Here is a 23,013-nt window from a genome sequence, read left to right on the forward strand (position 1 = left end):
CTACTACATACCTACTAGAATGGATCACATTTAAAAATCAGATCATACAAAACTATCTGTAGCTGGAGAGAATGTGGAGCAAATGAAAATCTTACATATTGTTGGTCAGAATGCAAAATGGCACATCCACTTTGGAAAATAGTTGGCAGTGACTCATAATGCTAAATATGCAATTAGCACAGGACCCAGCAATCCCACTCCTAGGTAGGTACCCAAGAGAAATGGCAACGTATGTCCACATAAGCACCTGTACTTGGATGTTTACAACAGCTTTATCATAGACAGACCAATGTTTGTCAATTGGTGAATGGATGAACAGATTGCAATACATCCATACAAAGGAATGCTTCTTAGCAATAAAAAGGAAAAAATTACTGATACAGGCAACAACATAGGTGAATGATAAAGCATTATTCTAAGTGAAAGAAGCCAGATACAAATGGTTAAATATTGTGATTCCATTTGTATAATATTCTGCAAAACACAAACTATATATATATACATACTATATATATATAACTATATACTTGCCCAGGATAGACCCGGGCAAGCCCTCCGTGGCAGGGGGCCGGTGTCCTCCTGCCTTCTGTGATTCTCTTTAACCTTCCTGCTCCTCCTCGATACTAGCTGAGTCCATTTCTTTGGGAAGAAGCCTCAGGCACTAGCCAGGACAGGCAGCTTCCCTGAACCCAAGCTGAGTGCTCCACTTCTAGAAAGGAATGATAATGGGCGTGTCTCAGGAAACAAACCTCAACCAGATGGGTCCCAGCCATGAATCAGATTCCACTCAGGATGGAAACATTCCACTCTTTCTTGGCACCCAAGAAAGAAGGCTGGTACCATATTTCATTAACTCTAAGGGAAACACTTTAATCTTTTAAACTGGGATGTATCTTTTAGTCAATGCATGTCACTGTTAAATTGGAAATATTTTTTTCCCTTGATGGTGTATAAAATAATGTTGCAACTCAGAATTGAGGCATCTTAGAGACTATGAAATACAATTGCTAACACAGTCTCGGGAGCCAGATCATACCCATCCTTAGACCTTCAATCACTTTCACAATTAATCTCTTCCCTTCCCACTAAAAGAAAGGTTCCATGAAGGCAGGATCTTTATCTGTGGGACCTTGGGCAAATTACTGAACTTTTATTTATTTATTTTTATTTATTTATTTATTTATTTTTGAGACGGAGTCTCGCTCTATCACCCAGGCTGGAGTGCAGTGGCCGGATCTCAGCTCACTGCAAGCTCCGCCTCCCGGGTTTACGCCATTCTCCTGCCTCAGCCTCCCGAGTAGCTGGGACTACAGGCGCCCGCCACCTCGCCTGGCTAGTTTTTTGTATTTTTTAGTAGAGACGGGGTTTCTCGGTGTTAGCCAGGATGGTCTCGATCTCCTGACCTTGTGATCCACCCGTCTCGGGCTCCCAAAGTGCTGGGATTACAGGCTTGAGCCACCGCACCCGGCCACTGAACTTTTATGAGCCTCAGTTTTCTCATCTGTAAAATAAGCCTAACAGTACCTGCTTCACAGTACTGTGAGAATTAAGGGAAGCAACGCATGTAAAGTGAATAGCACAGGGCCCTGTCAATGATAAGTGTTCAACTAATGTTACAAAATGAGGTCCAATCCAGATGACTGACCCCTCCCTTCAGGGCCTAGAAGCCAAGGGAGTCCCAAGAGGGTAGCCCGGGTCATTCCTGTAACCCTCTGTTGACTCTGGCCTACATGTTCTTCTATTTGGTTCTGTTAATTCAATAAATTATAATCCCAGGGGTAGCAGAGGTTCTGAAGCCCCCATCAGTGTTGTGTTTACACACAGTACACAGCTCACCTCAGTGACCTCTCCAAGTCCATGTGAGCTTGCTGAAAAATCAGCCAGAGAGTCTGTGACAAATTACTTGATGTGGCAATGATGACTGAGCAGAGAGCTTCTGCCAGCTGCCCCTCACCCTCCACCCCTACTAGCCCCGTCGTCTCTCTCCCGAAGAGCAAACATAGCCTGAGCGCTTCTACTGCAGAGGAGCCTGGGTGCTCCTCTAACCAGCAGAGGACAGGAAGACCTCACTGACACTGACTGAGACCCACATGCGAGCCACACTGGTAGCGGGGCCTCATGTTCTGGGAGACAGACTGTAACCTGGTCATTTCTCACCATCTAACTTCTCCAATATCTTTAGGAAGACATCTTCTCCCTCCCAAATCATGGGACAGTCTGTGGTCACCATTTCCAAAGTGCTCAGCCTTGTTCAATGAGTCATAAGGATTTCCATGAGCTGTTGGAACTATTTTACTCTCTACTAGATGGGCCTTTTTTTTTTTTTTTTTTTTTTTTTGAGATGGAGTGTCACTCTGTCGTCCAGGCTGGAGCACAGTGGTGTGATCTTGGCTCAGATCTCGGCTCACTGCAACCTCTGCCTCACAGACGATTCTCCTACGTCAGCCTCCAGTGTAGCTGGAATTACAGGCATGCGTCCCCGCGCCAGCCTCTAGATGCACCTTTAGAGATTATTTATACAGTGCTGCATTTTGTACCTTTCTCAGCAGAGCAATGGGGTGTGAGTTATAGAACCGGCTGCTGTCAGGGGTCCTGTAGACCACACGCATCTGGGCCTCTGGAGGATGGCGTGAGCAGCCTCTCAGAATGCCAACTTTCTTAGTCCTTGAGCAAATGCAAGCCAGAAAGGGCAGCTTCTGGAGAGCTGCACGAGGGGCCAATGTGGTAATAATCAGAACTGGGTATACTTTGTTCATATAACTTTAAAGCATAAAACTGCATCCATTATTATGATCTGTTTTACTATTGTTAATAAAAGGGATTCTAGCTTCTGAAAATAGAAAAATTTCAAATGTGAGGCCGGGCGCGGTGGCTCAAGCCTGTAATCCCAGCACTTTGGGAGGCCGAGACGGGCGGATCACAAGGTCAGGAGATCGAGACCATCCTGGCGAACACAGTGAAACCCCGTCTCTACTAAAAATACAAAAAACTAGCCGGGCAAGGTGGTGGGCGCCTGTAGTCCCAGCTACTTGGGAGGCTGAGGCAGGAGAATGGCGGGAACCCGGGAGGTGGAGCTTGCAGTGAGCTGAGATCTGGCCACTGCACTCCAGCCTGGGCGACAGAGCAAGACTCCGCCTCAAAAAAAAAAAAAAAAAGAAAGAAAAATTTCAAATGTGGCAAACCAGGATTTGAATCCTGGCTCTGGCACCTACTAGCATAGACAAATCACTTCATCTTTTGATCCACAGTTTTCTTATCAACATGGTTGCTACAAGGATTAAATAACATAAAATACACAAAAGCACTTGGCATCAAGTCTAGCACACGACAAACACTCGATAAATAGCAATAATTGTTGTTATAATTAATTCACTTCAGTGTACCTTTATGTGAGGGTCAGTACGCTTTCCTAGTAGTACCAAAGATGCTACTTGGTGTGCACTTTAAAGACGATTTCCACAGTGCTGCATTTAAAATTTAATCCAGATTATTTCTATTTGACACCTCCAGTAAAGCCTCTATACTAAAGAAAACATACTTTTATCTACCCCACAGCAGATGCCCAATAAAAATGTGCTAAATGAAAGATTGTCTTACAAAAACTATATTCTATTTTTTCTTGATCTAAAAACCACCATTTTAACCATTTTAAAGTATAGACGTTCCTTGACTTATAATGGGGCTATGTCCTGATAAATCCATTGTAATTGAAAATATCAAAGTCAAAAATGCATTTAACACTCTAATAAACCTACTGTAAAGTTGAAAAATCATTAGTTGACTCTCCTAAGTTGAGGACTATCTCTATATGAATCAGTGGTATTTAGTATATCCACAATGTTATACAATCATCATCCCTATCTAATTCCAGAACATTTTATCACTCTAAAAAGAAAATCCGTACCTATTAAGCAGTCACTCCATATTCTTCCCCTTCCCCCAGGCCTTGGCAACCAGGAATCTGGCTTCTGTTTGTGTGGATTTGCCTATTCCGGACATTTCATATAAATGAGATCATAAAATATATAGCCCTTTGCATCTGGTTCTTTCATTTAGGATAATGGTTTCAAGGTTCATCCATGTTGTGGCATGCCTCAGTACTTTATTTATTTTTATGGTTGAATAATATTCCATCATATGGATATCCACTTGGTTTATCCATTAATCAGCTGATGGACATTTGGTTTGCTGCCGCTTTTTGACTATTATGAATAATGTTGCTAGGAACATTGGTATGTACGTTTTTTGTGGAAACATGCTTTCAGTTCTCTCAGGTATATACCTAAGAGTGGAATTGCTGGGTCATACAGTTACTCTCTGTTTCATGTTTTGAGGAAATGCCAGACTGTTTACTTTCTTTTTTTCTTTTGAGATGGAGTCTCACTCTGTCGCCAGGCTGAAAGTGCAGTGGCGTGATCTCAGCTCACTGCAACCTTCACCTCCTGGGTTCAAGCAATTCTCGTGCCTCAGCCTCCCATGTAGCTGGGATTACAGGCACATGCCACCACAACCAGCTAATTTTTGTATTTTTAGTAGAGACAGGGTTTCACCATGTGGCCAGGCTGGCCAGACTGTTTTCCAAAGCAGCTGTACCATTTTACATTCCCACCAGCAATGTATGAGGGTTCCAGTTTCTCCATATATCTGCGAACACTCATTTTCCATTTTTAAATTGACATTACATTCTATTTAAAGCCAAAAAACAGGTAGTAAACCCTCACAGTACTCCTCTTTCCTCTCTAGCACCTCTCTAGTGGCTTCCTGGCAGTGTGGATCCCAGCAAGTTATTTATCCTGTCCATGTCATATGGCTCTCTTCTGTGAAATGAGAGTAATCACAATAACCCCTCCTTCAGAAGGGTGCCAAGAGGACCTAATGTGATAATTTAGATAAAGCCTTCATGCATACTAGGTACTCAAGAAACATTTATTTCCTTTGTTTTTTCACTTAAGAGTATACCAGGCATTTTGCAAGTTCAGAAAACTTACTCTCCTGAGTTAGAGTGTTAAGGCAGAGAATCTTATAATACTGAACTCTAGAATAAAAGGTTAAATAGATGTGCAGTGCATAGTTTTTTGCCAACTAAGCATTAGCAAGATTCTTTAATCATTAGCCAAAGTTCAGTCTTTAGCCAAAACAAAGGTATCAAACTAAGCATTGGTCAGGACATAACAGGATGTATAGGAATCAACTGGCAGTCTCCAATGAGCACACTTAGCTAAAAAAAACAATTGACTGCAAGTTCTGTTCACTAATCCTGTCTTCCCACCCCAAATACAAACACATTTCAGACAGTGTCTAAGCTATAACATGAAAAGGCTCAGTTATAAACCTTGGCTGGGTTTTATAGTCACCATATATAGTGGCTGAATTGTGTCCCCTAGAAAGATATGCTGAAGCCCTAACACCTGGTACCTGTGAATGTTAGGTAACTGAGTTAAGATGAGGCTATATTAGATTAAGGTGGGCCATAAATCCAATGATTGGTTCCTTTTAAGGAGACACACAGAGACATGGACACACAGACACACATAGAGGGAAGAAGGCTGTGTGAAGGAGAAGGCAGAGACTGGAGTGGTGCAGCCAACAAATGCCAAGGATCACCCACAACCACCAGAAGTGAGGAGGGCTTCCCTGGAGACTTTGGAGAGAGCACAGCCCTGCTGACACCTCTATTTTGGCCTTCTAGCCTCTGGAACTGTCAGAGAATGAATTTTTTGTTTTGTTTTGTTTTAAGCCACCTACTTGGTGATAATTTGTTATGGCAGTCCTAGGAAACTAATAAACCATATGTCATTTTTGCTCAAAACTAGCCACGCTGCCTGGCTGAGATGCCAGGAGTGCACTTCCTCTAGCCTAAAGGCCAAAGACACCACAGACACTAAAATATTTCTTGGTAATCTCGAGCCCTTTTTTTTTTTTTTTTTTGTCTGTCTCCATTATCTTGAAATCTGGTGCTGCACTGTTGCTGTAACTCTCATAAAGTCTCACTGCCACTGAGAGGATGCTGGTAGATTACGATGAGGAATCAGTTGGCTCTGTGGTTAGAACATGATGTTGGTGAGGTCAAGGCCTTGGATCCACTTCCATTCTGAACACACTCCGCTCCTGGCCAGCATCTCACAAATGCGGCAGTTTAGAGAGGAGGTGGGTCAGGGCAAACCCAATGCTAGGCGTGAAAAAACAACTTAGAACTACGCTCTCTTCTCGGGTGTATCACAATAATATATAAATCCCAAATGCAAAAAAAAAAAAAAAAAAAAAAGTCAAAAGGGTTTGGAAATTATATTAAAGCAAGAGGATAATAAAGCTGATACTGGATTGTTATATTAGTGTCTATGTAAAATTGGAAAGGTTATCATTTCTAGGTTGTCTAAGCATCACACAATAGACCACGTTGCTTCAAACCATTTGGCATGACTGTAGCTAATCCCTTGTTAAGTGTCTGTTCTCCCTTCCAGAAGGCAGGGGCTGAGTCTTCATGCACTGTGCTGTATTCCCAGGGTCTAGTCACAAGTATTGCCTATTGCCAATGAACACATAGAAGGGAGGAAGGGTGGGCAGGCTTGTTGCTCTGGTCCAAGGGTTCCTGTGCCTTGGGCAGTGATGGGCACAGGGCATACTCACTATCAAAGAGGATGATCCTGCCATCGCCACCACAGGGTTGGGTGTGATCCCCGAAGCAGACGCTGTTGCATTCGGTACTGGCTGCCTCCCCGTACTTCCAGTAATCAGGATTGTTTCCACAGAAGCAAGCATAGCCTGACTCCATCCCAGCAAACTGCCACAACAGAGAAGCAGCACACGGTAAGCATCATCAGGGATGTCAGATGGCCTGAAGGAGCCTGGCAGGGTGGGCTTCCAGCAAGCAATCAGGCTCATCTTCCCAGGGTCCCTTCCCCTGGGACCTCCCCCTTCTTCCACTCTCGAAACACTTAATTTCAAGCTGACCAATAGGTACGCAACCACCAATGTGTTTCCCTGTCGGTGAGCATCACTTTTTTATGCTTGTGTTTCTGCTACACTTAAGTAAGTTTTAAGGGGGAGAAAAATCTCATAAACTTCAAACATGAGTAACAGCTAAACATTTTATTGACTGTTTACTATGTGCCAAGTAGTGAGTGCTTTATAGCTAACCCTCAAAGCAAACACATTATAGGCCCCATTTTACAACTTTGTTTTTACATTACTATATAGTATTTTGGCATATAGTTCTGTAAATGTTAACACTTGCATAGATTTGTGCAACCACAGCCGGGCACGGTGGCTCACTCCTGTAATCCCAACACTTTCGGACACTGAGGCAGGTGGATCACTTGAGGTCAGGAGTTAGAGGCCAGCCGGGCCAACAAAGTGAAACCCCGCCTCTACTAAAAATACAAAAATTAGCCAGGCGTGGTGGTGAGTGCCTATAATCCCAACTGCTTGGGAGGCTGAGGCAAGAGATTTGCTTGAACCCAGGAGGTGGATGTTGCAGTGAGCCGAGACTGCATCACTGCACTGCAGCCTGGGCAACACGGTGAGACTCTGTCTCAAAGAAAAAAAAAAAGATTTGTGCAACCACCAGTACAATCAGGATTCAGAACAGCTGCATTACCCCAGTAACTTTCTTCACACTATTGCTTTATAGGTGCCCTCCCCCAGAATCCCTGGCAACCACTGACCCATTTTCCATTACTGTAGTTTTGTCTTTTTGAAAATGTCACATTAATAGAATCATACAGTATGTAATCTTTTTGAGACTGGCTTTCAGTCAGCATAATGGTTTTGAGATTCATCCAAATTGGTGTTTGTATCAATAGTTTACTCCTTCTTATTGCTGAGCAGAGTTCATTGTATGGATGTATCACAGCTTGTTTATCTGTTGGGCTGTTTCTAGTTATTCATAATTATGACTAGAACTGCTATAAGCATTTGTGTACTGGTTTTTATGTGAATATAAGTTTTCATTTCTCTAGGGTAGTAACTAGGAATGGAATTACTAGGTCATATGGTAGATGTATATTTAACTTTATTAAAAAGTACCAAACTTTTCCAGAATGACTGTACCATTTTAGATCTGCACCAACAATATATGAAAGTCCCAGCTGCTCTGTATCCTTGTCAGCACGTGTTATTTTCAGTATATTTTATTTTAGCCATTTTAATAGGTATGTAGTGGTATCTCATTATAGTTTTAATTGGCATTACCTTAATGGCTAATGATGTCGACTATATCGTCTTCTTTATCTTTGTTTGTTTTCTATAGTTTTTGAGACGGAGTCTCACTGTCACCCAGGCTGGAGTACAGTGGTAGGATGTTGGCTCACTGCAACCTCCGCATCCCAGGTGCAAGCAATTGTCCTGTCTCAGCTTCCCAAGTAACTGGGACTACAGGTGTGCTACCATGCCCAGCTAATTGTTGTACTTTTAGCAGAGACAGAGTTTTGCCATGTTGGCCAGGCTGGTCTCAAACTCCTGACCTCAAGTGATCCTCCTGCCTTGGTCTCCCAAAGTGTTGGGATTACAGGCTTGAGTCACCATGCCCAGAGACTATCTTTTCAGGTGCTTATTTGTCATCTGTGTATCTTCTTTGGCTTCTTTTCATGTACTTATTTGCCATCTGTATATCTTCTGTTAAGGTCTTTTGCCCATTTTTAAATTGCTTTGTTTGGTTTTTTTTAGCTGTTGAGTTGTTCGGCTTTTTTTTTTTTTTTTAATTTTACACATTATGGATACAAGTCCTTTGTCACGTATGTGATTTGCAAATATTTTCTCCCAGGATATAGCTTGTCTTTTCATCCTCCTAAAAATATCTTTCACAGAGCAAGATCTTTAAATTGTTATGAAGTCCAAATTAAAATGTACCAATTTCTTCTCGTCACGGGTCATGCTTTTGGTGTCTCATGTAAGAACTTTTTGCCTAAACTCAAGTCATGAAGATTTTCTCTTATATCTTCTTCTAGAAGTTTTATAGTTTTACATTTTACAGTTAGATTTGGGATTCATTTTGAGTTCAGTATGTAGTCTTGTGTTTAAGTTCTTTCAACTAGCCTACTGTTTTGGAGATTCATCCATGTTGTGTATAACAGTACGTCTTTTATTTATTTATTTATTTTTTTGAGACAGAGTCTCACTCTGTTGCCCAGGCTGGAGTGCAGTGGCTTGATCTCGGCTCACTACAGCAACCTCCGCCTCCTGTGTTCAAGTGATTCTCCTGCCTCAGCCTCCTGAGTAGCTGGAATTATAGGCACGCACCACCATGCCCGGCTAATTTTTGTATTTTTAGTAGAGACAGGGTTTCACTATGTTGGTCAGGCTGGTCTCGAACTCCTGACCTCGTGATCCACCCACCTCGGCTTCCCAAAGTGCTGGGATTACAGGTGTGAGCCCCTGTGCCCGGCCAGTATGTCTTAATATGTCTCTTCTTTTTATTGCTGAGTGGTATTCCACAGTATGTATGGATATACTGTGCTTTGTTTCTCCATTCATCAGTTAATGGACATTTAGACTATTTACAGTTTGGAGCTATTATGAATAATGCTGCTATGAACATTCATGTATAAGTCTTTGTGTGAACACAGGTTTTCATTTATCTTGGGTAACTATCCAGGTGTGATATTGCTGAGTTTTAAGGTGTGCATATTTAACTTTGAAAGAAAATTTAAGGCCGGGCGCGGTGGCTCAAGCCTGTAATCCCAGCACTTTGGGAGGCCGAGACGGGCGGATCACGAGGTCAGGAGATAGAGACCCTCCTGGCTAACACGGTGAAACCCCGTCTCTACTAAAAATACAAAAAACTAGCCGGGCGAGGTGGCGGGCGCCTGTAGTCCCAGCTACTCGGAGGCTGAGGTGGGAGAATGGCGGGAACCCGGGAGGCGAAGCTTGCAGTGAGCCTAGATCACGCCACTGCGCTCCAGCCTGGGCAACAGAGCGAGACTCCTCCTCAAAAAAAAAAAAAAAAAAAAAAAAAAGAAAATTTAAGATCTTTCTTCAAAGAAGCTGTAGCATTTTACATTCCTGCTAGCAGTCTATGAGAGTTTCAGTTGCTCCACATCCTTATCAATTCTTAGTATTTTCAGTATTAACTTCAGACATCCTGAAGTGGTGTGCAGTGGTATCTCACTGTGGTTTTAATTTGTATTTCCCTGACAACTGGTGATGCTGAGCATCTTTTCATATGTTTATTGGCCATTTATGTATTTGGGGGGGATAAAATGTCTCTTCAAATTTTTTGCTCATTTTCAAAATCAAGTTGTCATATTATTGAGCTATAAGAGTTCTTTATATATTCTGTATACAAGTCCTTTATCAGATATATATTTAACAACTACTTTCTCCTAGTCTGTGGCCTGCCTTTCATATTCTTAACTCTATTTTTTGAAGATAATATTTTAATACTGATAACTTCAATTTACCATACTTTTTTAAATGATTTGTTTTTGTGTCCAATTTAGAAATCTTTGTCTAACCCAATATTTTAGGATTTTCTGTTTATTTTTCTAGAAGTTTAGTTATTTTAGGTTTTTTAAAAACTGAAATGTAATTCACATAACATAACATTCACTGTTTCAGGGTATGTTTCAGTGGTTATTGGTATAGTCACTGTGTTGTGCAGTCACTGCCATCTAATTCCAGAACATTCATAACCCAGAAAAGAAACTCTGTGTTGATTAGCAGTTAGTACCAATTCCTCCTGCCTCCCACCCTCTGGCAACCACTAACCTACTTTCTATCTCTATGGATTTGCCTATTCTAGATAATTCATATAAGTGGAATCATATAATAGGTGGCCTTTTGTGTCTGGCTTATTTTACTTAGCACTTATTTTTAAGTTATCCGAGCAAAATACATTTACATCTTTACATTTTTCTATAGTTACATAGCCACAGAGTCATCACCTTGAACCTCTGACTCCGACAAAAACTGATACAAGTTTGTATGGTGAGTTTGTTGGACGTTTTACTGGTGCCAGTTAGAGGAGGTGGGTTTCCATGATCCTTGTAGCAGCCAAGGTTTCCAGGCACTAGAGAAAAAAGAAAAACAAAAGAATTTCACAACATCTGGCTGTGAAACACCAAGGAGGAAAAGCGATTTGTGCCAGGTACTTTCATCTCAGCCAGTATTTCCACTCCTGAGGTACAAATAAACAAGCAACCAGCTTTGAAAATGGAAGCTTTAGTGTCATCTGCTAAATATCATGTTTTTGTTTTATTTTGAAGAGTGTGTAAGACCTAGGTCTACCTTTAACTAACCAAATATGTTTTTTAAAAAAACTGTTTAATATTGATAGGATTTAGTATTGAAGAAAACTAGGAACAATTTCCTCAAAACAGAAAGACTCCAATAATGTAAATTATGTTTCAGAGTTACCAGAGGGCAGGAAAAGCCCTCAGAAGCCCACTATCCTATACCTTCTATGTAAGCTCCTAATTCCTTCAAAAATTCCACAAGTGGGATTCCTCAAGGACTTTTGGTAAATATACTAGTTTCTTTTTTTTTTGAGACGGAGTCTCACTCTGTCACCCAGGCTGGAGTGCAGTGGCGCGATCTCGGCTCACTGCAAGCTCCGCCTCCTGGGTTCAAGACCTTCTCCTGTCTCAGCCTCCTGAGTAGCTGGGACTACAGGCACCCGCCACCTCGCCGGGCTAATTTTTTGTATTTTTAGTAGAGACGGGGTTTCACCGTGTTAGCCAGTGTGGTCTTGATCTCTTGACCTCGTGATCCACCCGCCTTGGCCTCCCAAAGTGCCGGGATTACAGGCGTGAGCCACTGTGCCCGGCTATATTAGTTTCTTATTGCTGCTGGGACAAATTACCACAAACCTAGTGGCTTAAAATAACAAATTTATTATCTTTTAGTTCTGGAGGTCAGGAGTACTGAGTGGGGCTTATGGATCTAAACTCAGGGTGTTAGGAGAGCCAAGTTCCTCCTAGAGGCTCAAGGGGAGAATCCATTCCTTGCCTTTTCAACCTCCTAGCAGCTGCCCATATGCCCTGGTTTGCAGCCACACCATTCCATCCTCTGTTTCTGTCAGCACCTCTCCCTCTTCCCTCTGTTTCTGTTAGCACCCCCCCTTCCTCCGTTTCCGTCAGCACCTCTCCTTCCTCCCTCTGTTCCCATCATCACCTCTCCCTCCTCCCTCTGTGTTCTTCATCACCTCTCCTTCCTCCCTCTGTGTTCTTCATCACCTCTCCTTCCTCCCTCTGTTCCCATCATCACCTCTCCCTCCTCCCTCTGTGTTCTTCATCACCTCTCCTTCCTCCCTGTGTTCTTCAGCACCTCTCCTTCCTCCCTCTGTTCCCATCATCACCTCTCCCTCCTCCCTCTGTGTTCTTCATCACCTCTCCTTCCTCGTTTCCATCACCTCTTCCTCCTCCCTCTGTTTCCATCATCACCTCTCCTTCCTCCCTGTTTCCATCATCACCTCTCCCTCCTCCCTCTGTTTCCATCATCACCTGTCCTTCCTCCCTCTGCTTCCATCAGCACCTCTCCCTCCTCCCTGTTTCCATCATCACCTCTCCCTCCTCCATTTCCTTCATCACCTTTCCTTCCTCCCTGTTTCCATCATCACCTTTCCTTCCTCTGTTTCCGTCAGCACCCCTCCTTCCTCCCTCTGCTTCCTTCATCACCTCTCCCTCCCTGTTTCCATTATCACCTCTCCTTCCTCTCTATTTCCATCAGCACTCTACTTCTTCCCTCTGTTTCCATCATCACCTCTCCCTCCTCCCTGTTTCCATCATCACCTCTCCCTCCTCCCTCTGTTTCCATCAGCACCTGTCCCTCCTCCCTGTTTCCTTCATCACCTCTCCTTCCTCCCTCTGTTTCCATCATCACCTGTCCCTCCTCCCTGTTTCCTTCATCACCTCTCCGTCCTCCCTCTGTTTCCACCATCACCTCTCCCTCCTCCCTGTTTCCATCAGCACCTGTCCCTTCTCCCTCTGTTTCCTTCATCACCTCTCCCTCCTCCCTCTGTTTCCCTCAGCACCTGTCCTTCCCCCTTCTTGTTTCCTTCATCACCCTTCATCACCTCTCCTTCCTCCCTGTTTCCATCATCACCTGTCCCTCCTCCCTGTTTCCTTCATCACCTCTCCTTCTTTCCTCTGTTTCCATCATCACCTCTCCCTCCTCCATTTCCTTCATCACCTCTCCTTCCTCCCTGTTTCCTTCATCACCTCTCCTTCCTCCCTGTTTAATCACCTCCCCCTCCTCCCTGTTTCCATCATCACCTCTCCCTCCTCCCTCTGTTTCCTTCATCACATCTCCTTCCTCCCTGTTTCCATCAGCACCTCTCCTTCCTCCATTTCCATCATCACCTCTCCTTCTTTCCTCTGTTTCCATTATCACCTCTCCTTCTTCTCTGTTTCCTTCATCACCTCTCCTTCCTCCCTGTTTCCTTCATCACCTCTCCTTCCTTCCTCTGTTTCCATCATCACCTCTCCCTCCTCCCTCTGTTTCCTTCATCACCTCTCCTTTCTCCCTGTTTCCATCATCACCTCTCCTTCCTCCCTGTTTCCATCAGCACCTCTCCTTCCTCCCTCTGTTTCCTTCATCACCTCTCCTTCCTCCCTCTATTTACATTGTCACATCGTCTTTTCTGACTCACATCCTCCTGCCTAAGGACCCTGTGATTACATTGGTCCCACCTGGATAATCTATTACAAAATCTTTCATCATATCTGCAAAATTTCCTATGCCATCTAAGGTAACGTACTGACAGATTCTAGGGATTATATCATGAATATCTTTGGAGGGCCATTCTTCAGCCCACCACATTGAGCATATTAGTGTTTCACAGCCACACATCAGATGGTTTGGTCTAGTAGAAAAAGCTGTAGCTGAGAACAAGAAAGCTAAATATATGTACCAACTCTGGTAGACAGATTACAAAGATGGACCTCAATGATTCTGCTATGCACTCAATGTTTGCATACCCCTATGACACTTGGTCTCTGCCCTGGCACAGAGCAACTCTCTGGGAATTTTCTGGGTGACCAGAGCATCTTTTGTTCTAATGAGACAACTCTTGGTAGGCTCCTGGATAGCTTCAGGATGGGAGTTGGTCACAAGAACGACCAAGCCATGATTAGAAGCTTGGAACTTTCAGTCCCACATCCCCACAACCTCCAGGGAGGAGAGAGAGCCTAGACATTGAGTTAATAATCAATCATGCCTATGTAATGAAGCCATCATTAAAATTCCTAAAAGATGCCATTTGGAGAGCTTCTGGGTTGGTGAATACATATCTGTGCCAGGTATGGCAAACTCCACAAGAACAGAAGCTCCTGTGTACAGGATCCTTCCTGACCTCACCCTATGTATCTCTTCATCTGCAGTTCACCCATAGCCTTTTAGTTTTATTTTTTTAATTATTGAATTGAGATGGGGTCTCACTATGTTGCTCAGGCTGGTCTTGAACTCCGAGGCTTAAGCGATCCTCCTGCCTCAGCCTCCCAAAGTGCTGGGATTACAGGTGTGAGCCACCATACTTAGGCACGCCTATGTCCTTTATAATAAACTGGTAAGTGTAAGTGTTTCCCTGAGTTCTGGGAGCTGTTACAGCAAATTATCAAACCAGAGGAGAGGGTTGTGGGAACCCCCAATTTGTAGCCAAGTTGGGACCCACTCCTTGCAATTGGCATCTTAAGTGGGGGGCAGTCTTGTGGGACTGAGTTAGGTAGTGCCATAACTTAATTGTAAGACCACCAGGTGGTATCTGGAAACTTGGAGAATTGGCTGGTTTGAGACAAATCCATATATCTGGTGTCAGAAAAGAAGTGTATGAATGTATGGGAAAAAATTTTTCCCCCTATTACTCCCTAAAATTAATATATTGAAGCCCGAGTTCCCAATATGAAGGTATTTGGAGGTGAAGCCTTTGGGAGGTAATTAGGTTTAGATGAGGTTATGACGGCTGAGCCCCCATGATGGAATCACTGCCCTTATATGAGGAAGAGACCAGAGCCCCCTCTCTCTCTGCAGCAAGAAGGTAGCCCTCAGCAAACTAGGAAGAGAGGCCTCACCAGGCACTGAGTCGCCAGCACTTTGACCTTGGACTTCCTAGCCCCTTGAACTGTGAGAAATCAGTGTTTGTAGTTTAAGCCACCCACTCTATGGTATTTTGTTACAGCAGCTCAAACTGCCTAAGACAGATCCCCACTTCCTGGTATTCATGTCCTTGTATAATCTCCTCCCGCTGAGTGTGAGCTGGACTGCTGACATGCTTTTGACAAGTAGAATGTGGCAAAGTTGATGGGATGTCACTTCTGGGATTAGGTTACAAAAGACTGTGACTTCATCTTGCTTGCAGACTCTCTATTGTTTTCTTGCTTTGTATATTTCTATGAAGCAATATGCCATGTTAGAGGCTGTACGGTAAGGAACTGAGGGTAGACTTCAGCCAACATCCAGCAAGAAAAAGAATTTCACCCAATGGTCCACAAATAACTAAATCCTACCAACAACTGTGTGAGGTTGAAAGTGGATCTCTCCTCAGTTGAGCCTTCAAATGAGACTCCAGCTCTGGTAGACACCTGGATTGCAGCTTTGTGAGAGACCTTGAAGCAGGATCTTGCTAAGTCATACCCTGGATTTCCTGACCCACAGAATGCATGAGATAATGAATGTGTGTTGTTTAAGCCACCAAGTTTTAAGGTAATTTATTATGCAGTAATAGATAATTAATATACCTTATAATACTATAATACTTATAATACTAAATATAGCTTTATTGAATAAAGAAATTAATTCATCATGGGTCATGGACAATGAATCTCTGTGGACCTTAGTTTTCCATCTGTGAGACTGATTTATGAATCACTCTGCTATCAGCTGAAGTCCTTTCCCTTTTTCCATTTGTTCCCCATGGTTTATATAACTGAAGATACAACAAAACACAAATGAGGCCTGGTCTCAGAAGCACTTCTAGGTCAGCTGAGAGTTATGTATCACACAATTCCAAAGTGACAGCCATATAGACACGCAGATAGCATTTTTTTCCTTTATGTTTCAGACTGGAAAACAGTATGGTCCAGTTTAATAAGCTTTATATCCACATTAGTCTGTTAGGCATATAAAAATACATTCATGCATATGTGTGCATGTACACACAGACACAAACATTTTAATGTATTTCACCATCTAACCAGCTCATTTTAAGTTGGCAGGAAGTACTTCTCTTAACCCAAAGACTCACCCTTCCCCCTCTAAGCCAAGTGGTTACCTTTCTCCCTTGCGTCACACATGGTTCAAATATAACAAATGTGGCTCACCACACAAAAGTTAAAATGCATCCTTCGGAAACAAACTAAATCTCTATAGTAGCAAATGTAAACAGAAAAGCTCTATGCAGTAGGAGTCCAGTGTTGGGGGCAGGGGGCCCTGGCTTTGAAATGTCTGGGTTTTAGGGTTTAAACAACTGCAGTGAGTCAAGCTTCTCTAGTCAAGAGCATATGATATAAACCGAGTTTGTCAAAGGGACCTTACGCATGGAAACCTGAGCCAGGCATTTAATGGTTCTTAATAAGAGCTACTTGATGATGATCATCTTGGTCACTTACTCTGATTTTTGTTTCATTTATTCCATTATGCTTACAAGTAAGCATGTTATTATGTATTAGTTTACAGAGAGCCTAAGGCATATAATCATAAATGTTAAGGTTAGACATAAACAAGGTCATGGCTTGCATTAACGCAGCTGGAACCTCTAAGCTTTATTAATTTGTTGAGCAAATCCAGGTGGTTCGTGTTTCAATAGGACAGTGAGGTCTTGAAACACACCATGAGGTAGATCACTGGGAATCAGACCACAGCCTGCTGCCCTTCTAACCCATTTGAACATCAGTGGCCTAAGGTATCAAACTTGGCCCCAAAGGTAATCACTTGCCAACTGTGACACTGTCAATTCTACCTCCTACAATATCACATACATCTGCCCTTGCCTCTCTGCTCATGCTGCCACTTCCCCAGTTTGGATCACCATCTCCTTTCTCTTAGACCACTGCATCAGACTCTTATTCTATCTCCATTTCTAGGCTTACCCTACTGTAATCTAGTTAGCAGACTGCAACCAGAATAATCTTTGTAGTACATTCCAGACAGAAGTGCAAAGGCCTGAAGCAAGAAAGATTGTGGCCTTGGCAGGAACTACAAGAAGTGAGCGTGACTGGTGGCGGAGAAAGGGAAAAGCAGCAGCAGCTGGTGAGGTAAGTGGAGCCCTTCCCCAAACCCTCAAAGCTCTCTGGTTGCCCCCCAGGATAAAGTCCAAACTTTCTCACATGGTACACTGCTGCTGCTCCTGTGCTGCTCCCTCTTCCCCTCTGTGCTGCTCCCCACTCCCCTCTCCCACCACCATGACCTCTCTACCCTTCAGCTCACATTCTATACAGGGCCAAATTGTAGTATATTTGCAAGTTTCCCAACTGGACTTTGCTCTCTGGCCTCTGGGTTTTTGCCATGCTATTCCCTGTGCTTAGAATATTCTTCCCTTCTTAAGATTTCAGCCTGAACATCATTTCCCCTGGGAAGCCCCATGGCCCTCCCATCCTCCCCACCCTATCCCCCACAAGAAAGAGGGTTACGTGTCCCTGCTGTGTAGTCCTACAGCAGTCTATGCTGAGTTTCATTCTGAACATCTGTTTTCCTGTCTCTCTACCTGATTAACTATGAACAACTTAAGGGCAGGACTGTATCTTCCACACACCCCAGTATTCCCAGGGCCTGGAGTGGTCCCAGTCACAAAGCAGGTGATCTAGGACTATATGCTGAATGAACAAGCACTTCCTGCGTCACCCACTGAAATCATGGAATGAGTGGATAACAGTACTTCTTTTTTTTCCCATAAGTTATTGGGGAACAGGTGGTGTCTGGTTACATGAGTAAGTTCTTCAGGGGTGATTTGTGAGATTTTGGTGCACCCATCACCTGAGCAGTACACACTGAACCCAATTTGTAGTCTTTTTTCCTCACCCCATTCCCACCTTTTCCCCCTGAGTCCTCAAAGTCCATTGTGTCATTCTTACACCTTTGCATCTCCACAGCTTAGCTCACACTTATGAGTGAGAACATACAGTATTTGGTTTTCTATTCCTGAGTTACTTCGCACTTGGAATAATAGTCTCCAATCCCATCCAGGTTGCTGCAAATGCCATCAGAGTGGATAAAGGGCAGAGTGAATGAACAAGGTACAGTGAAAGTGGAAAGCAGACTCAACCCACGTAACATCATCCACTTAAAGCTGAGAACAGTTGGTTTTGACTCCTTTTTCCTCACTGTCTTCTTTGGCTATGCAGGAACATCATTCTGGATAATTGAGTTTTCCAGAAAGCTTAACTTTAAAACTTAACATTTTATCTTAATCATTTTGGATGAAACCTTTCTAACATGTATTAGATCTTTCTTAAACAAGTTTAACAAGTTTAGCCTACTTTAAATTTTTCTTGGTAACCTGAGGTCATCAAATATACTTCAAAACGGCCCCAGACTGGTGTGCTTTTTTATGTTCTAGTGTCTGACTTTAATAGTTAATTTGTCTCTTGGTTGTTGTCTCAGTCAACGCAGGCTGCTAAACAAAATGCTATAGGCTGGTGGCTTAAACAATGGACATGGTTCTGGAGGCTGAGAAGTCTAAGGTCGAGGTACTGGCAGTTTCAGTTTCTGATGAGGGCCCTCTTCCTGGCTTTCAGACCAAAACCTTCTTGCTGTGTCCTCACATGGCAGAGGGAGATGGAGCTCTGGTTTCTCTTCCTTTCCTTTTTTTTTTTTTTTTTTGACATGGAGTTTTGCTCTTGTGGCCCAGGCTGGAGTGCAATGGCGCAATCTTGGCTCACTGCAACCTCCACCCCCTGAGTTCAAGTGATTCTCCGGCCTCAGTCTCCCAAGTAGCTGGGATTACAGGTACCCGCCACCATGCCCAGCTCATTTTTTGTATTTTTAGTAGAGATGGGGTACACCATGTTGGCCAGGCTGGTCTTGAACTCCTGACCTCAGGTGATCTACCTGACTTGGCCTCCCAAAGTACTGGGATTACAGGCGTGAGCCACTGCACCCAGCCCTCTTCCTCTCCTTATAAGGACACTAATCCCATCATGGGAGCCCCACTCTCATGACCTCATCTAAACCTAATTACCTCCCCAAGGACCTCATCTCCAAATGTCATCACATTGCAGGGTTAGGGCTTCAACATAAGAATGGTGGGGGTTGGGGGGAGACAAACATTCAATCTAAAACAGTTGCTGTCAAGGCTGCTGCAACCTCAGAACATTAGAACTGAAAGGGGTCTTTGAGGGCATCTACTTATTACTGTCAATGCCTGCAGTCTTTGCTTAACCTCTTCTTAATTTGCTGCTTCTTAGGCTTAGAACAAAACTGTGGAGCTTATAAGAGCTGTATGAAGAATAGAACATGCAGCGTCTAAAAGACGGAGGGCCATTATTCCCCTCACTTTCTGCCATCCACATTGTGGCTCAGGAGTGGGTTTTGCTTGCTCCCTTCCTAGGACTTGGCAATGTTCTGAAGGGCACTGGTGCCACCTGTGTCCAGGAGCAGGTGGCCTTTTACAGTGAGACAAACCCTAGGGTAAATTCTGGCCTCTCCATCACAGCCTTTCTCAGCTCAGTTCATCAACAGCGGAATGAGAATCAATACGGACCTCAAAGGGTTCTTGTGAGAAATAAAATGAGATAATGTAAATAAGGTAAATACCACAAGGCCTAGCAGAATAGAATGTGCTGAATAAATAGTGTTTATTATCATGATATACAATAAGACTTTCATCATTCACCACACAAACAAGAACAACTTGCTGAGTCATAGAAAAATAAAATAGGCTGATTTAAAAGACAAAAATCAAAGGCAGCCACCTCAGAAAACGGTTTGATTCCGGATATTAAAATATTAATCTCTTACATCTGTATAGCATACAGTGCATTTTCACATAAGTCAGCTCATAGGAAGCTCTAGCCCTTTCATCAGGGAGGCAGGACAGATGATATTATTCCTATAGCACAAGAAGAAAACCAGTCTAGCAAGGTTAAAGGACTTGTATGGGGACACACAAGGCAGAACTGGAGAGTCGGGGTAAGCTCCAGGGTTGCAGACTCCCATCCCATGGGTTTTTTTTGTTTTGTTTTGTTTTTTCATGTCTCTGACCCCTTTTCTTATAGGACCAGTCTGGGTAACTAAGTGAAAGTGACTCCCTGAGATTCAAGACTGAATTCTCAAACACATTAGCCCCTCAACACTCTGTGCCCCATGAGGGAAGCCTCTGCGGTCCCAGTCAGCCTCTGAGGGGCCACTGCCCTCTGACTTGTCCTGGAAAGTGTGGCTCGAAGTCTAGTCAGAGAAGACACGTCATGTTGCTTCAAAAGCATTACTACTCAACTGAGTGGATTTCTAGATCGTGTTCCACCCTCAGGGCTTCCCAGAAGCAGGGAGGAAAAGCCAATTTGAAAAAGGATATTTGTCTTCAAATTCCTTTTTCATTTCAAGCTTACTTTGAAGTCCTTGTGGCTTGGTCATGCATTTTTCCTCTTACCAAAGAGGCGTCATCACTTTCAATTTTTAAAAAATTATCTTCACATACAAATGGACCCCTTGTTTAACACGGCTGAGGTTTCAAAACTCGTGAAAATTAATTACAAACATTCAGATGTTGAAGATAAAAAATACAGAGGAGTTAAAGAGAGATGGTCCTCCATTCACATTAACCCAGGAACTATATAGTTCTTTTACTATCATAAGAAACAACTGGGAAGCAATCAGACAGGCCCACTAAACATTGTTACATTTGAATATAACTGTGGCTTCATTGTGAAGGTGCTACATACCCCTCCATGGGGGCCTCCATGGCTGACAGCGGTTCTTTGAGAACCACCTATTACCCACAGCACCTTCTCAGAGTCTCTGCTCCCATAACTGCTGCTGGTTGGGGACAAGACAAAGGGCTCCATCCTCTGGCCACAGCTGCCTCACTCTGGGACCACCAGATTCTCTTTCTTAGGAAGCTAGAATTGGGATCCGCTCAGTGAATGCAGGCACTGAAATTGTAGGGATCTGTCAAGTAGGAGTTGAGGCAACCAAACTCAAGTTTGGGCCATGTGAGTGGATGAGTGAGCCAATTCTGCTGATCCACGAAGAGGAAAAAGGATGGATAACAAGCTGAGAGGCAGAGATGGGAGATGAAGTGGCCACAGAGAGAGACAGTGAAAGTGCCTGCTTTCTTTTTAATTTCTTGGGACACAGGGGTTGGGTTCTGTGATATATCCCAATGGTCTTCGAATAGATTTCTTTTGCTCAAGTTAGCTTGAGTGAGTTCTAGTCCTGGTAACTAAATCATTCCTATCGAAGACAGAAGGCATACCCATCACAGCAAAGGCTCAGTTTGAATCCAAATCTTCAGCTGGTAATTCACCAACAAGCAGCCCTGACTATTATTATGTTTTCTATTCCACTGCTCTGACCAGATCTGGGATATTTGCTTTAAGAAACGCTAAGTGCTTGTCCTATGTCTTAAAAATAACTCTTTCCAAGGCCGGGCGTGGTGGCTCATGCCTGTAATCCTAGCACTTTGGGAGGCTGAGGCAGGTGGATCACAAGAGGTCAGGAGATCGAGACCATCCTAGCTAACACGGTGAAACCCTGTCTCTACTAAAAATACAAAAAAATAGCTGGGCGAGGTGGCGGGAGCCTGTAGTCCCAGCTACTCAGGCAGCTGAGGCAGGAGAATGGCGTAAACCTGGGAGGTGGAGCTTGCAGTGAGCCAAGATCGCGCCACTGCACTCCAGCCTGGGCAACAGAGCGAGACTCCGTCTCAAAAAAAAAAACAAAAAACAAAACTCTTCCAAGGCTCTGCAGAACTCCTTTTTTTTTTTTTTTTTTTTTCTAAGTAAAATCTGCTTTTTCAGAAATGATGTAACTCCTCTGCTGATTTTTTTTTTTAATAGAGACAGGGTCTCACTCTGTTGCCCAGGCGGGAGCACAGTGATGCAATCATACTCACTGCAGCCTTGAACTCCTGAGTTCAAGTGATCTTCCCATCTCAGCCTCCCGAGTAGCTGAGACTACCAGTGTGTACTACCATGGCTGGCTAATTATTTGTGTATCTTGTAGAGATGGGGTCTCACTATGTTGCCCAGACTGGTCTCAAACTTGTGGCCTCAAGTGATCCTCCTGCCTCAGCCTCCCAAAGTGCTTCTCTGCTGATTTTAAATGTCATTTAACCCTGTGTCAATACCATCTTCTGCCTTAAGGACCCCACACTGGTGTCTCAGTAGCTGATTTCTCCCCTCCACGGAAAGAAAAACTATGTACATCTGAGGCTGCAGCTGGTATCCTACTTCTTTTAGAGCATCAACAGGTAAGTGTGGATTCATCCACACCCTCAGACCTGTGACCATAAGCTCACTGCACCCCGTGCTGTTCATCTGCAACTCCATTCGAAATCTGACAGCTGCCATCTTGGTCCAACTCCTCACAATATGGCCCCACCCCACCTCTATAACTTTAGTTCTAAACATAAACTTCCTTTTCAGTCACTCTGATTCTTCAAACAGTCTTACTTGTGCCCCTGAGTCTTACAGCAACACCCCCAAATAAATAAATAAGCACAGCTTTTTCTTCCTCTGTGAAATTCTGTCCTTGGGGGAGGTAGTAAGAGTTCCTAAAGATCCTGATCCTGTAAGGCCAGGATCTATCACAGCAGTAGTTCCCTCCCGGTGGGAGTTCCTTCTCTGAAACTTAGTTTCTGGTGAGTTAATGTGATAAAGAGTCAAAAGAGGCTCTAGTAATTTCTCCCCTCCCTGTACATGTGTGTTGCTCCCACTTTAATAGATTCCCCACTTCTTAAATCGGGCCTTGCAACTTGCTTTGACCCATAGAATGTGGTAGACTTCTGAGTTCATGCCTTAAGAGGAATGGCAGCTTCTGCTGCTTCTGTCTTGGAAGCCAGCCACCGTATAAGAAGTCCGAATACCCTGCTGTTGAGAGAAGTCACTGGATAGAGGTCTGAAGCCACCTTGAATGCCAGCAGAGCTCCCA

The 23,013-nt window shown here is 43.6% G+C and overlaps 1 protein-coding gene across 2 annotated transcripts in view; it reads right to left on the reverse strand.

Moving 5' to 3' along the window:
- KREMEN1 (kringle containing transmembrane protein 1) overlaps nt 1–23,013 on the reverse strand; it is a 72,888-nt gene that overhangs the window by 9,565 nt on the left and 40,310 nt on the right. For both annotated transcript variants that reach the window (XM_030915364.1, XM_030915363.1), the window contains exons 4-5: nt 10,881–11,005; nt 6,628–6,781 (exon numbers count right to left, since the gene is read on the reverse strand). In XM_030915364.1, coding sequence (XP_030771224.1) covers nt 6,628–6,781; nt 10,881–11,005 — 279 coding nt within the window. The remainder of the gene's footprint in view (nt 1–6,627; nt 6,782–10,880; nt 11,006–23,013) is intronic.

Source organism: Rhinopithecus roxellana, chromosome 13 (assembly GCF_007565055.1).
Source record: "Rhinopithecus roxellana isolate Shanxi Qingling chromosome 13, ASM756505v1, whole genome shotgun sequence".
In the NCBI taxonomy this organism is placed as follows: domain Eukaryota; kingdom Metazoa; phylum Chordata; class Mammalia; order Primates; family Cercopithecidae; genus Rhinopithecus; species Rhinopithecus roxellana.